The sequence below is a fragment of the Leuciscus leuciscus genome, assembly GCF_965113295.1.
Source record: "Leuciscus leuciscus genome assembly, chromosome: 7".
Classification (NCBI taxonomy): domain Eukaryota; kingdom Metazoa; phylum Chordata; class Actinopteri; order Cypriniformes; family Leuciscidae; genus Leuciscus; species Leuciscus leuciscus.
Window position 1 is genome coordinate 13850755 of NC_138731.1, and position 12078 is coordinate 13862832.

Genomic DNA, 12078 nt, shown 5'->3' on the forward strand with positions numbered 1-12078 from the left:
CATGCGTCTCCTTTCCACCTGACAGAGATACACAGGCACAAGTTATAAAAGAAAGAAAAAACTGTCTCTGTACAAGCTTTATACACATCATATAAATCACATAAATCTATTGAATAGGTATATAGAAATGGCGTATGATACACTCCACTCTACTACTCTGATTTTTCAAGAATACAGACGTTTGCAGTTAACAATGATTAGTGGCGAGATATTTGTCATTGTTCAAAATCAGGCAAACTATTGGATAATCTGTCTTTTATTATAATTTCTCATATTATTATTATTATTTTTTTGTTTTTTTGTTTTTGTTTTTGTTTTACATTTTTATCTGTTCTGAGATACTCAGAGGCAGATATGGGTGGGATAAAGCGGGGGGGGGGGGGGGGGGGGGGAGATGGGGGGGGATCGCTTGCCGATGGCAAAATGTATAATTATTTTTTTATTTTTTATTTTTTTCGCGTAGAGTTTTCCAGCCTTTGAATTGTTGGATCCTTTTTCATTTGGCGATGGTCGGCATGGTTTGAAAAATCAGACTTTCAGTTTTTTTAAGGGAGTCTGTGGAAGTTCTCTGAGGTTGTTTGAAATAGTTTGTCACCTTCTCTCTCTCTCTCGGTTTAAAAGGGCAGAGTGTCAAGGAACAGTTTGTCGATTATTGCTGGCGGTGGGACCAGATCTTCTAGTTTTAGGTAGAAGATGCGCTGCAGACCCTGTGTGCACAGTGTGCGCAGTTCAGGTAGTTTCCCCAACAGTTTGGACAAATAGTTCGGACGATTCAAGCCGCCTCCATTGAAGGTGACTTGATCTTTCAGACAGTTTACTATCTTGTTTTGAAGGTCCTCAACTCTCTTGGGTTCTTTAAGTCCGTGTCTCTCTGCAAAATAATAACAATAATTACTATTATTCTAGCCTATTAGAACATAACATTAAAAAAAAAACTGTAAAAATAATCTGAACAGTATAATAAAAACGGATCTTACCTGTGACCATAGCTAAGGCGGCGATGCATGAGAAAGCAGACATGTCTAAATTCATGTTCTGAAGATTAGACGAGAACTCCACTATAGAGTCAATCCACTCGCCAAATCCACGCACGCACTGCAGTCTGTGCAACACCACCCCGTTACAGAAGATGAGTTTGCCTTCCATCGGGTTGGACCTGAAATTAATGACAAAGCGCCCATTAATTACTGCGCGCATTAAACGGGGATTTAAGCGGCTCCTAATTATTGCAGAGCCAATAAAATTTGAAGCAGCAAATCCACTTCTCCAGAAGTCTCGGTACCTGTACGCCAGGCGCAGCACGAAAAGCTCCAGGAAGGCGGACTCGAACAGCAAGTCCTGATCCGGTTTCGGCAGGTCGGTGAACCCGGGAATCTTTTCTGCCCATCCGCGGATGATCTCCATGGATCCGGTGAGGAGGTCGTAGAACTGCTGGATGTGCTGTGTGTCATCTCCGCTCAGTTGGTAGTCCGGGTTGGCTTGGAACTGGAATTTAATTTAAACATGACTTAATGAGCTCCCTTAAAATATATAACCCGTGAAATTGCAAAGCCCATTTCTAAAAGGGGGAGAATTTCCCCCTCTTTAATTTAACTTGTGTCTGTATTTCACTGGCTTCTTTCTTGCAAAAGCAATTTAGACAGTAAAATATGCCACCCTTAAAGTGTTGAAAGTTTATAATGAAACACTGTATGATATTAAATTCCTAATATTGGCTCTGTCAGTTTCGCGCAGGGTGCGCATCAAGAGTCATACACGAGTCATGTTTGGACTTTCTTCTCTTAAAGTCTGAACTGATGGGTAAAATTAAAGATGAATGTAATATAACTCACTCTGGTGTAGTCTAGGCTGCTCATAGAAGGATTGGAGTCCACATGAGCCCTGACCAGGGCGCTGATCAAACTGACGGGCGGAGAGGGGGGCGAAGACTCCTGCGGACTTTTGGGTTTGGAGGGTAAACGGCCTCGCCGACCCTTTAAGCTGGCGGTTCGGACAACTGTCAAAACAACACAAGACTGTTACTATCAAGGAGCTGTTATGCTTGTTGTAAAATGTATTTACAATTAAATCAGGGATAACTATAATTGCAGTTGCACACTACTCCACCGTTACAGAAGATGAGTTCTGTAACGGTGGAGTTTCCAAGTGAGGGAAACATTCGTAACATAATGAACAGCGATTAAGATGTATCCCCTCCGCACGTTTGATAAGTGTAGACAAATATTGTAGCGATTTACCTTCTTTTACCATCCCGACCACCAGACACTTCTGAAATCGGCAATACTGACATCTGTTTCTCCGGCGCTTATCCACAGGACAGTTTTTATTGGCTAAACACACATATTTGGCGTTCTTCTGTACTGTACGCTAAAAAGTGGGAAATACGATTTCGTTTAAATTACATAAAATTCAGATCAACTTTTGACAATTTAAGAAACAAACATTGATATTATTTTAGGTGTAAATTATCTTTGAACAGATATGCGAGGAGCAAAATAAAATATATTTAAAAATATGCTTCAGTTCCTGAAATGTCAGATCATGTCTAATTTTTATTTTTATTTTTTATGTTATTAGAGAAAACCGATATGAGCGGCGACCAAACCACAAATTATTATTATTATTATTATTATTATTATCAATAATAATGATAAAAATAATGAAAAAATACCTTGAAAAAGCCTTTGCACCCTTCACACGTTCGGACTCCATAGTGCTGACATGCCGCGTTGTCCCCACACACCGCGCACAAACCCTCGGTGGACGGTGATCCTCTAGACGGAGGTGACGGCACCTGACTGTCCATCAGCTGATGGCCGTGACTGAGCTGCAGGGAGTGTGTGAAAGCGATGCCCGACTGTTTCCTGATAGCACTGGGCACTGCGAAACTCTGGCTGTCCAGGGCTCGGTGCGTTCCGGGACCGTCGTGCCCCATGGACACATGGAGAGGCCCGTCAAAGCGCATCTGACAGCTTGAAACAGGTGTTCCTGGTGGAGACTGCTTGAATGAGAAGAGGGAGAGCCTAGACACTGGGTTCTTGCGCTGATCTATCATGTGCGAGGTCATATAGTTCTGATGAAAAGAGTGCAAGGAGCCCGGGTCCTCCCACATGTGATTGGGCTGAACCTGGAAGTTCGCCGTTCCCGGAGCGTGAGGTGAGGACGGTTTGAAGTACATAGGCCCGGAGTGGGCCATCATCTCCTCTGACTGCGGGCCCAAATGGCTCTGCTGATGGTATGTGTGCATCTGGACTTCCTCCACCTTGATAGAGGACTGTTCTCCAGAATGGGGCACCTGGTAAAGACAGGGCGGCTTCACGTCATAACTGGTGTTGTAGTTGTCCATGAAGGTGCTGAAGCTGGGCAGAGAGGTGGTGGCGGCGGTGATCTCGGTATTGGTTAAGTCCATGCTGAACTTCACAAACTCTGGTGTGAGGAAATCGCAGCTGTATTCACCGCTGGTGTGGTAACTGTAGCTCTGAGATGCAGGACTGGCGCCCTGCGGGGATGAGCCATACTGAGCCTGGACGCAGGGCATGGCTGCGAACAAAACAGGAGCCTAATCAATACAAAAACAGAAAGACAGCCTGAGAATAAAAGCCGCATGCCCATCGAAAGCAGTATTTTCAGCTTACATGCAACTTTGCAAAATCGCTTTTAAGTGAAAAGTACCTTCAGTCGTGGGACTGTTCCACTGCAGATCTTGGTGAAGGTGATGATAATAACAGATGAAATGTAATACAGGGGTTCAAGACAAACGACTCGGCTCTGGATTCTCCCTCTGATAAAACACACAACTTTCACTTGATTTTGCATCACATTTTAGTAGTTCCATGTAGTAGGCTACCTATACAAAATGCTAGAGCTCACTGAAACTTAAGAAATTTGAAACACACTTTCTTGCGCCGTATCAGAACATGTGCATATATGCGTGATGGATCGAAAGTTTAAGGTTTTGCGCACCGCGTTTGTTTATTTGTTTTTACTCTCGAGTTTAAGGCATTTTAATAAATGCATGTCTGAAAAAACATAAATTTCACATAAATTTCACAGTTTCACACAAGCGTGCGCTGGTCAATGGTCTCAGACAAGGACTGCATAAAAACTGATTTCACATCGCAGCTATAAGAAAAACAACAAAATAGTTTGCATAAAACCAGCAGAAACCAACAAACAGAAATCACAGACTGTTTAAAGCAAAGATACCATAGGACAAATTTGCTATGCTTACTTTAAACTGCATATTTGCACAAAAAGAAGAAAAAAAAAGGCAATAACATACCTTAGTAGACCATCAGCAAAACTATATTGTATCCATATGCTTGTGATGCAGAATATGTGTGTAAATGTCCAGTACAGCGTGTTGTCCGCACAGCTCGGAGCTCAACACTGGCATGTAGAGCTCTGTCTGCCAATGTGTCTTTGTTTATGTGAGACCCACGTGCTTGAGTTCAGTACGTCATCTGCGTCATATGTGAGTAGCACCAATCAGCTGCGAGACTCTTCTGCCAATCTGAGGACTGACTGACAGCCGGTACATGCCTGTGATTTCACTGAGATCCGCTGTATTATATATTCCCCAAGATCGAATAGCAATTTACCTCTGTTTTGTGATGCATATTTCAGTATGCACAGTATACTTTGATAAACGCTAAGAAATTAAAATGATTAAAAGTTGTTTCACATAAAACACTGTGAATAAAGATAACAACATGAATTATACGTACAGTATTTATTTGTTCTCAGTCTTATATATATATATATATATATATATATATATATATATATATATATATATATATATATATATATATATAAGATGGTTTGGTAAATGCTGTTAATATTAAATAGTATGGGAAAAATATCCTAGAGCCATTGGCCAATACTCTGTGAAACAGCAGTAGAAATGAAATAATAAATAAATTGATAGATCTCAACAAATATGGCTTTGAGTAGGCCCTGCTGGCAATGTTGTTGACTAAACTCTACACAGCCCAGCTTGTATTAAAACAAGAGCTTCCCTTTTAAGACATCATAGGTCAATATACAGAATATTTACGTCTTTGCATCTATTTGTACAAGTTTTCCAGGCAGGCAGTGGAGGATGGGTCATTAGCAGAGGGATCCTTATGGTCATTTCAATTTAATTTAATCATTGTTATATATTGTTATAAATACATATTGTTATAAATGTGTTGAAAATGAAGAAATGTGATGCAGAAAACAACAGCTTTGACACAGCCCATGCTGCAGTCTAGAAAAAGAGGTAACTTCCCCTCACACAGTCTTTGCCCTGTTGTATCTGACTGGGTGGGTGTTGCTGTTATTTGAGACAGGTCTCACTCAGCATCATGTGAAAAGCCTCTTTCAACAAACCTTCTAATTATTGCTTCTCTCAACCACAATGGACTTTTCTTGGCCTTATAGGTAAAACCACAATATGCAAAAACCTCTGCTCAGTCCCCTTTCTATGACAAAAGATAGAAAATTAAGGCCTGTGAGGTTTTCATAATACCTCTTACAAAACTGATTGTATTCTGGCTGTATGATGTTTGTAGCTACTAAACCACTGTGGTGTTCTCCAAATAGAGGTGGTAGTCTCCTCTAGAGGACACTGTTGTTCACCACCCACTTGACAATCATTTTGGATTGTTTTATACAGTACGGTGTTATAAATGCATGCAAATACAGCGATGACCAATGTATTCCTATATATGTCGAACAAATTGTCAATGTGCCACAGACACTGCTCTGCCATTCAAGACTGATATGTGGGGACAGAACTGCCCCATGAGTCCATGATGTCTCATTTAAAAATGATGTCCGTTTTGGCAGTCATGTTTCACATAACCAATGACAGGCAAAGCGACCAGCCATGTGCTCAACACCTGATTGGGTTTATTGCTATATCTAATGTATTATATTCACAATATGGTCTGCTTTCATTTACCTTTTTAATGAAGGGAAATTACATACAATTAAGCAATAATTGCCCATTGGCTCATTTAATTACTAACTGCCTTATATATATGCATAGTTTAATCACTGCTCATGGGGAAGAAGAGGCAGCAAATGAAGAGCAATCAAATTGGACTGAAGTTATTTCCCAATTATTAAACGCTGAAGAATGTGTGTGTGTATGTGTGTCTGTGCTCCTGGTGTTATGAGGACCAAATGTCCCCACAAGGATAGTAATACTAATTGTTGGCCGTGTGGGGACATTTTTGGTCCCCAGGAGCAAAACAGCTTATAAATCAGACTAAATTATGTTGTTGTTGTTGTTTTAATGCAGAAAGCCTTCTGTGATGGCTGTAGGGTTAGGGGATAGAATATACTGTATGTACAGTATAAAAATCATTATGTCAATGAAATGTCTCAAGAAAATATGAAAACCCAACATGTGTGTGCTTGTGTGTGTGTGCTGATTGGTATGCATTTCAGAGGGGAATGAAAATATATTAAGATATAATAAGAACAAAAGATACAGTGGAAAGATTTACATAGATATATCCTGACTTAGATCATCAACAGCCAACATATTTACTATTCTTTAACAACTAAAAAACAAAAACACAGAAAAAAAAGTAATCCTGATGAATAGATGTTCAGGGAGTACCGTGTTGGGCAGGAGCTGTCCATTCAGCACTCTAACCTGAAAACTGAAACAGGTGAAGTACCATGGACAGCGTTACAAAGGTTTGAGGTGTGTATTTATGTTGCTCATAGTAGACTGTTTAGAGTCAGGGCAGAAAATCGAAGCTGTGCCAGTGTCATTGTCATTTAAACATTTAAGGGTTACTTAATTTTGATGAATTCATCACATTGATAAATGTGAAGAGTTCTGCAGTACTATAAGAGTCAGAATAGACAACATCCCCTGACATGGCATTACTGATCTTGACAGATCCAAAACAGGATTTAATCCTAAACATTTTATTATGAATTAGTCTTTTTTTTGAGATTACAGTATAACCTGGTTGTCAGCATCTCAGTTTAAAACTAGAATTGACTGTTTAGTCTGTTGGCTTGAACATTGGGGTGTAGTACATTTAAGGCCATTAACTCATTTATTTTTGTGCGTGAGAGAGCTTCCTCCTATCATTGCATGTTCCTGCAGATTCTGATGTAATGATGCAAGCCAACTCTACTTTAATTGGAAATGTCTTTTTAACAGACTTTTGAAATTGAGTAACCACTGTGACATACTAACATGCTATTATCAAGGAGAGAGGGCTCACTGTCCAACCTAGACACTGTCTCCTAAAAAGGCACAAAGAGCCTATTTAGATAAGGATCATATGTGTCCAGCTCTCTTTCTATATGAGATAAGCTGCATTAATCTGGTGACATTGGCCAACAGATGACTTTATGATTTTAAAACATCACTCCACACTTGATGTGATTGAGCTTGATTTAGAGATGATGAAATCTCTCCCATTTTAATGCAGGTTCAAAAAGGTCAGACGTTGTTGTTTGCATGATTCAATTCCCCAGTAGATTCATCTAAAAAATATAAAAAATCCATACCTCTTGCAGTCTTAAAGCACCTCTTTTGCTCAAGGCACTGGTCTATGTCTTTTTTCCAATTTAAGATTCCTTCTTTTCAGGACTAAATGTCTACTTAATATGCTTTAATGTGAGTTCTATGGAACAAGGGAGCACTCCATCATTTCCATGCACTTTTATATAACACACATTTAACTATTTAACCCTAATGAAACAGCTTGTATTGCAGGATGAGTCCTCTGTGCTGTGATGAAGGTCCCTTCTCTTCTACCTCAGTGAAGCTGTAAAACGAGATGCATCACTGCGGCGAGCATGAAGATCTGTCAGTGTTGAATATTCATGAATCAGTGTCATGACATGCCTTGTAATTGGCAGTAACATTAGTAATGACTCTGCCGGCATATTGTGAGTTCTTGCATATTCATGCCATGGGGCAATATATCCTAGTTGAGGTTGTTTTTTTTTTTTTTTCTCTCTCTCTCTCTCTCTCTCTCTCTCCTTCTTGTGTGAAAATGAATTCTCAAGCTGCAGGTGGGCTCTTATGCCACAATCAATTGTTAAATTGTGCTTCAGTAGAAAAAAAAATCTCTGTCAGTCTGAAGGAAGATGAAAAGTGCTGCCAGTTAGTCTAATTAATTACCCTTCAGCTTCTGCAAAGTCATTTGAGCAAATATGTTCATATGTTCTGCTAATTATAACAGTTTAGTTTCCCTTTCATCATAAAACACTCATGAGTCTCACGAGAGCCAATAAATGTTGTTTTTTCTACATTGACTTTTTTTTCTTCTTTTTTAACAGCCAGTTACAGATTTGCATCTATTGTGTTCATTTAGTCAACCTTCCCATTAAGAACTCTATATATAGAAATATAGAGCTGTAGAATTAATATGGCAGCAAAGTTCAAATAATTTGACCTTGATGAGAAACATTTCATTTAAAATATTTTAAGATATCTTCTGAAGATGTTGTGAAATTACTTGGGGTCTTTTCGGGGAACATCCAATAAGCTCAAAAATTTGCTCTCCAATTGAAAGGATTGATAGAATAAATAGATATTTTTGTTATTTTATTTTTTGCTTCCAATGAGGTGGCACAGGGTGTTGAAGGTGGTGACAATAAGATTCAAGTTGGCTTCATTTTCTTTTCCTGAATGTGAGTTATGAGTTACAAATAATATACAACTCCACTCTTTTTTTTTCTTCTAAATAATGGGTGAGAAGCTGATCTGTTCAAAATTTGTGTAGATTATGATACAATCGTGTAAATAGTCTAAATAGTAAAATGCAGAATGTTCGGCCCAGTAGTGCACAACACAACGAAATTTAAAAAGCAAACTTAAGTTCACAACACAACGAGATTAAGCCACAACACAACGAAATGAATCCACAACACAACGGAAATGAGCCACAACACAACTGAAATAAGCCACAAGACAACAGAAAATGTACAACACAACGAAATAAAGCCGCAAAACAGCGGGAATGCTCCCGACCACTAGAGGGCTCTCGTAGCGCGGTAAAGTTAGTTCCCTTTCGAAAGCTACAATCGATGCTGCGCTGCTCAGCGCATTGGGAACATATTTTATCGTGACCAGCTGTGAATATTGTGTATAACACGTCAATGAAATTGACCCGGAGGTAATATAGCCTCGGTCGGTGACGTCATCGGCGCGCCCCCGCGACACGAGGCTATAAGTAGATGAGCCACAGGTGCATCGTTAGGTCTTTTGTCTTCAGACCATTACTGTGCATGTGTGAACGTCAAAACCCTCTCTCTCTACCTTTTATCTGCTACAGATCTTTGCTAGGAGTTAGTTTATTCAGGCAGTGTGCAGAAAATTTCTCATTTCTCAAGCCTTTTCTCTCTCGTACATCAAAGAGTTTAAAAAGTAAAAAAAGAGGGGAAATGAGCCAACAAAACAATTGGCGCTTTTCCACTGCATGGTACGGTACGGTTAGGTTCGGTACGGCACGCTTTGGCACTTTTCCACTGCATGGTACGGTACGGCTCGGTTCAGTACGGCTCACTTATGACGCATTTCCACTGCATGGTACGGTACGGTACGGCTCGCTTCAGCTCGCTTTAAATGGTACCACCTCTGTTGAGGTTCCAAGCGTACCGTACCTATACTAAAATGTGACGTGAAAACACTGCAGATCACTGATTGGTCAGACAGAATCATCACTACCAGCGTCATTGTATTTACAACACGAGACACTAAACCCGCTAGATTTAAATAGCCAGTAGACAACAGCCAACGCTGTAGCGCCTGTTTTAAAAGTATTTGCTTCAAAAAAAGAGTATAAACTTAAAAAAAGAAATGGCTGAATCGTGGTCAGTGGACGAGGTGCAGACGTTCCTCTTGTTGGTTGCCGAGGAGCGGATGGGGAAACCCGTAATGAAAAATTCGCATTTAATATGATGATGTCATGGCAGTAGAGACGGCAACTATAACGATCAGTCACACCCACTTTGAAGTGGTACTAACTGCAGTGGAAAAGCAACCGAGCTAAAGCGAACCGAACCGTGCCGTACCGAGCCGAGTCGTACCACGCAGTGGAAAAGCGAAGCGAGCCGAACCGTTCCGTGCCGAGTCGAACCATACCGAGCCGTACCGAGCCGAACCGAGCCGTACCATGCAGTGGAAAAGCGCCAAATAAGTGTTGTGTTCCTCCATGCTCCCGTCCCATGTTAGAACTGGATACACACACTTACTGCTTTGTTTGTTTGGGAGTGCGATCTGGCTGAGAAGCGAGAGACGGTGCGTCCCTATCGCTCGCTCTCTCTCCAGATCTCTGCCTGACTACCGAAGCGTGCCTCGGCGCTTCTTCGGCTCGGGCAGAGGACATTGAATCTCGTGGGTTTGTCGCCTCCGAGCGTTTCTCCCGTGATGATAAAAGGAGATCGCTCGTGGCGATCGCTCGTGCAGTGGCCAGATTAATCTGATCACAACAAAAAGAGTCCCATAAAACACAGTCTATAAATAAATAAAGATTGTAAATATGTATGTCTTGTGTCCTCGACATTGAGACATTCTACTATCGCGGGTGCGAGGGCAGGCACATGCCCCGCCACTCTCAAGGTTTATGTGGCCGCTCTTTCGGCTTGCCATGCCTTGGTTGACGGGGTGCCACTCGGGAGACATCCTCTGTTCGTTCATTTCATTCATGGGGACAGACGACTGAGGCCTCTAATAAAACCAAGATCCTATCATGGGACTTAGCTTTAGTCCTAGAGGGTTTGGTTGAGACTCCTTTTGAACCTCTAGAATCAGCGTCTGACAAACTTCTGACTCTAAGATGGTTTTTCTTATGGCAATAACTTCTTTGAAAAGAATTGGGGATATGCAGGCTCTGTCGATTTCGCCACCCTGCTTAGACTTTGCCCCAGGAATGGTGAAAGTGATTTTGCATCCTCATCCTGATTACCTGCCTAAGGTGCCTTTTTCGACTATACATCCTGTCACGCTTGAGGCCTTCTGCTCTCCGCCGTTCACGACGCCGGAACAGGAGAGATCTCATAGACTATGTCCAGTCCGTGCTCTTCAGGCCTACGTCCACCGCACTAGCTAGTGGCGTAAGTCAGAGCGACTTTTCGTCTGTTATGGGGGCCGCAACCGATGGCTGCCGCCACTAAGCAGACCATGTCACATTGGGTCAGGGATGCTAGTGCTCTTGCCAAGCTTCGCCAACGGGTTTAAGGGCTCACTCCACCAGAGGGGTCGCCTCCTCTGCTGCCTTGGCAAGAGGTGCCCCTTGCAGTTTGTTTGTGATGCGGCAGGTTGGTCCTCTCCGCACACATTCATAAGATTTTATAGTTTGGATGTTCATGCCACTCCGGGGCTCTCATGTCCTTGAGTCGACATCACAAGCTAATGTCTAGGCGTTCTTGTGAAACACACCTGCACAACCGTGGGGGTCCAGACATTTTCAAGCACGGCGGCGTGGGTATTCTCGTTCCCAATGCGCTGAGCAGCGCAGCATCGATTGTAGCTTTCGAAAGGGAACGTCTCCGGTTACTTAACTGTAACCTTGTTCCCTGAGAAAGCGGAACGAGATGCTGCGCTACTTTGCCGTGCTGAAGATGTCCCAGAACTGCTCTTCAGACAAAATATCCTGACGATGCACCTGTGGCTCATCTACTTATAGCCTCGTGTCGCGGGGGCGCGCCGATGACGTCACCGACCGAGGCTATATTACCTCCGGGTCAATTTCATTGACGTGTTATACACAATATTCACAGCTGGTCACGATAAAATATGTTCCCAATGCGCTGAGCAGCGCAGCATCTCGTTCCGCTTTCTCGGGGAACAAGGTTACAGTTAAGTAACCGGAGACGTTTTCCTTGCCACTGTTCTATAGAGTCGGCAGTCTTAATATATCAATACCATGATTAGTTTTAACAGTATACTATTTTATATCGACATAAAATATACTTCAAAATCACCTACATGAATTATAGCTGCGTATTTATACTGGAGATTGCTTTGACGCGCACAGCGCATGATCCTTAAGGGAACGTCTGGCAATTCCACCAAGTGGTTAAAACGTGTAATTTATTATAATATAATTA

At 41.6% G+C, this 12078-nt stretch overlaps 1 protein-coding gene and 1 long non-coding RNA gene across 2 annotated transcripts in view; both read right to left on the minus strand.

Annotated features, from left to right (window-relative positions):
* The window catches only part of LOC309503548, a 454680-nt gene that overhangs the window by 282994 nt on the left and 159608 nt on the right, over positions 1-12078 (minus strand). The window lies entirely within an intron of this gene.
* Positions 466-4383, minus strand: nr4a2a (nuclear receptor subfamily 4, group A, member 2a). The gene is made up of 8 exons (XM_082176142.1): positions 4283-4383; positions 3673-3781; positions 2672-3540; positions 2238-2367; positions 1833-1996; positions 1283-1485; positions 978-1156; positions 466-871 (listed from the first exon to the last, which is right to left on the minus strand). The coding sequence occupies exons 3-8, from the start codon at positions 3536-3538 to the stop codon at positions 615-617; spliced, it is 1800 nt and encodes a 599-aa protein (XP_082032268.1). The 5' UTR covers positions 3539-3540; positions 3673-3781; positions 4283-4383; the 3' UTR covers positions 466-614.

What these genes read in the sequence shown, in the direction of transcription:
- nr4a2a (XM_082176142.1), bottom strand. Translation starts at nt 3,538, where the DNA reads ATGCCCTGCGTCCAGGCTCAGTATGGCTCATCCCCGCAGGGCGCCAGT. An exon ending in GCAGCCTAGACTACACCAGA is followed by an intron (nt 1,486 to 1,832) that starts GTGAGTTATATT and finishes ATTAAATTCCAG; the next exon opens with TTCCAAGCCAACCCGGACTA. An exon ending in GTGCTGCGCCTGGCGTACAG is followed by an intron (nt 1,157 to 1,282) that starts GTACCGAGACTT and finishes CATTAATTTCAG; the next exon opens with GTCCAACCCGATGGAAGGCA.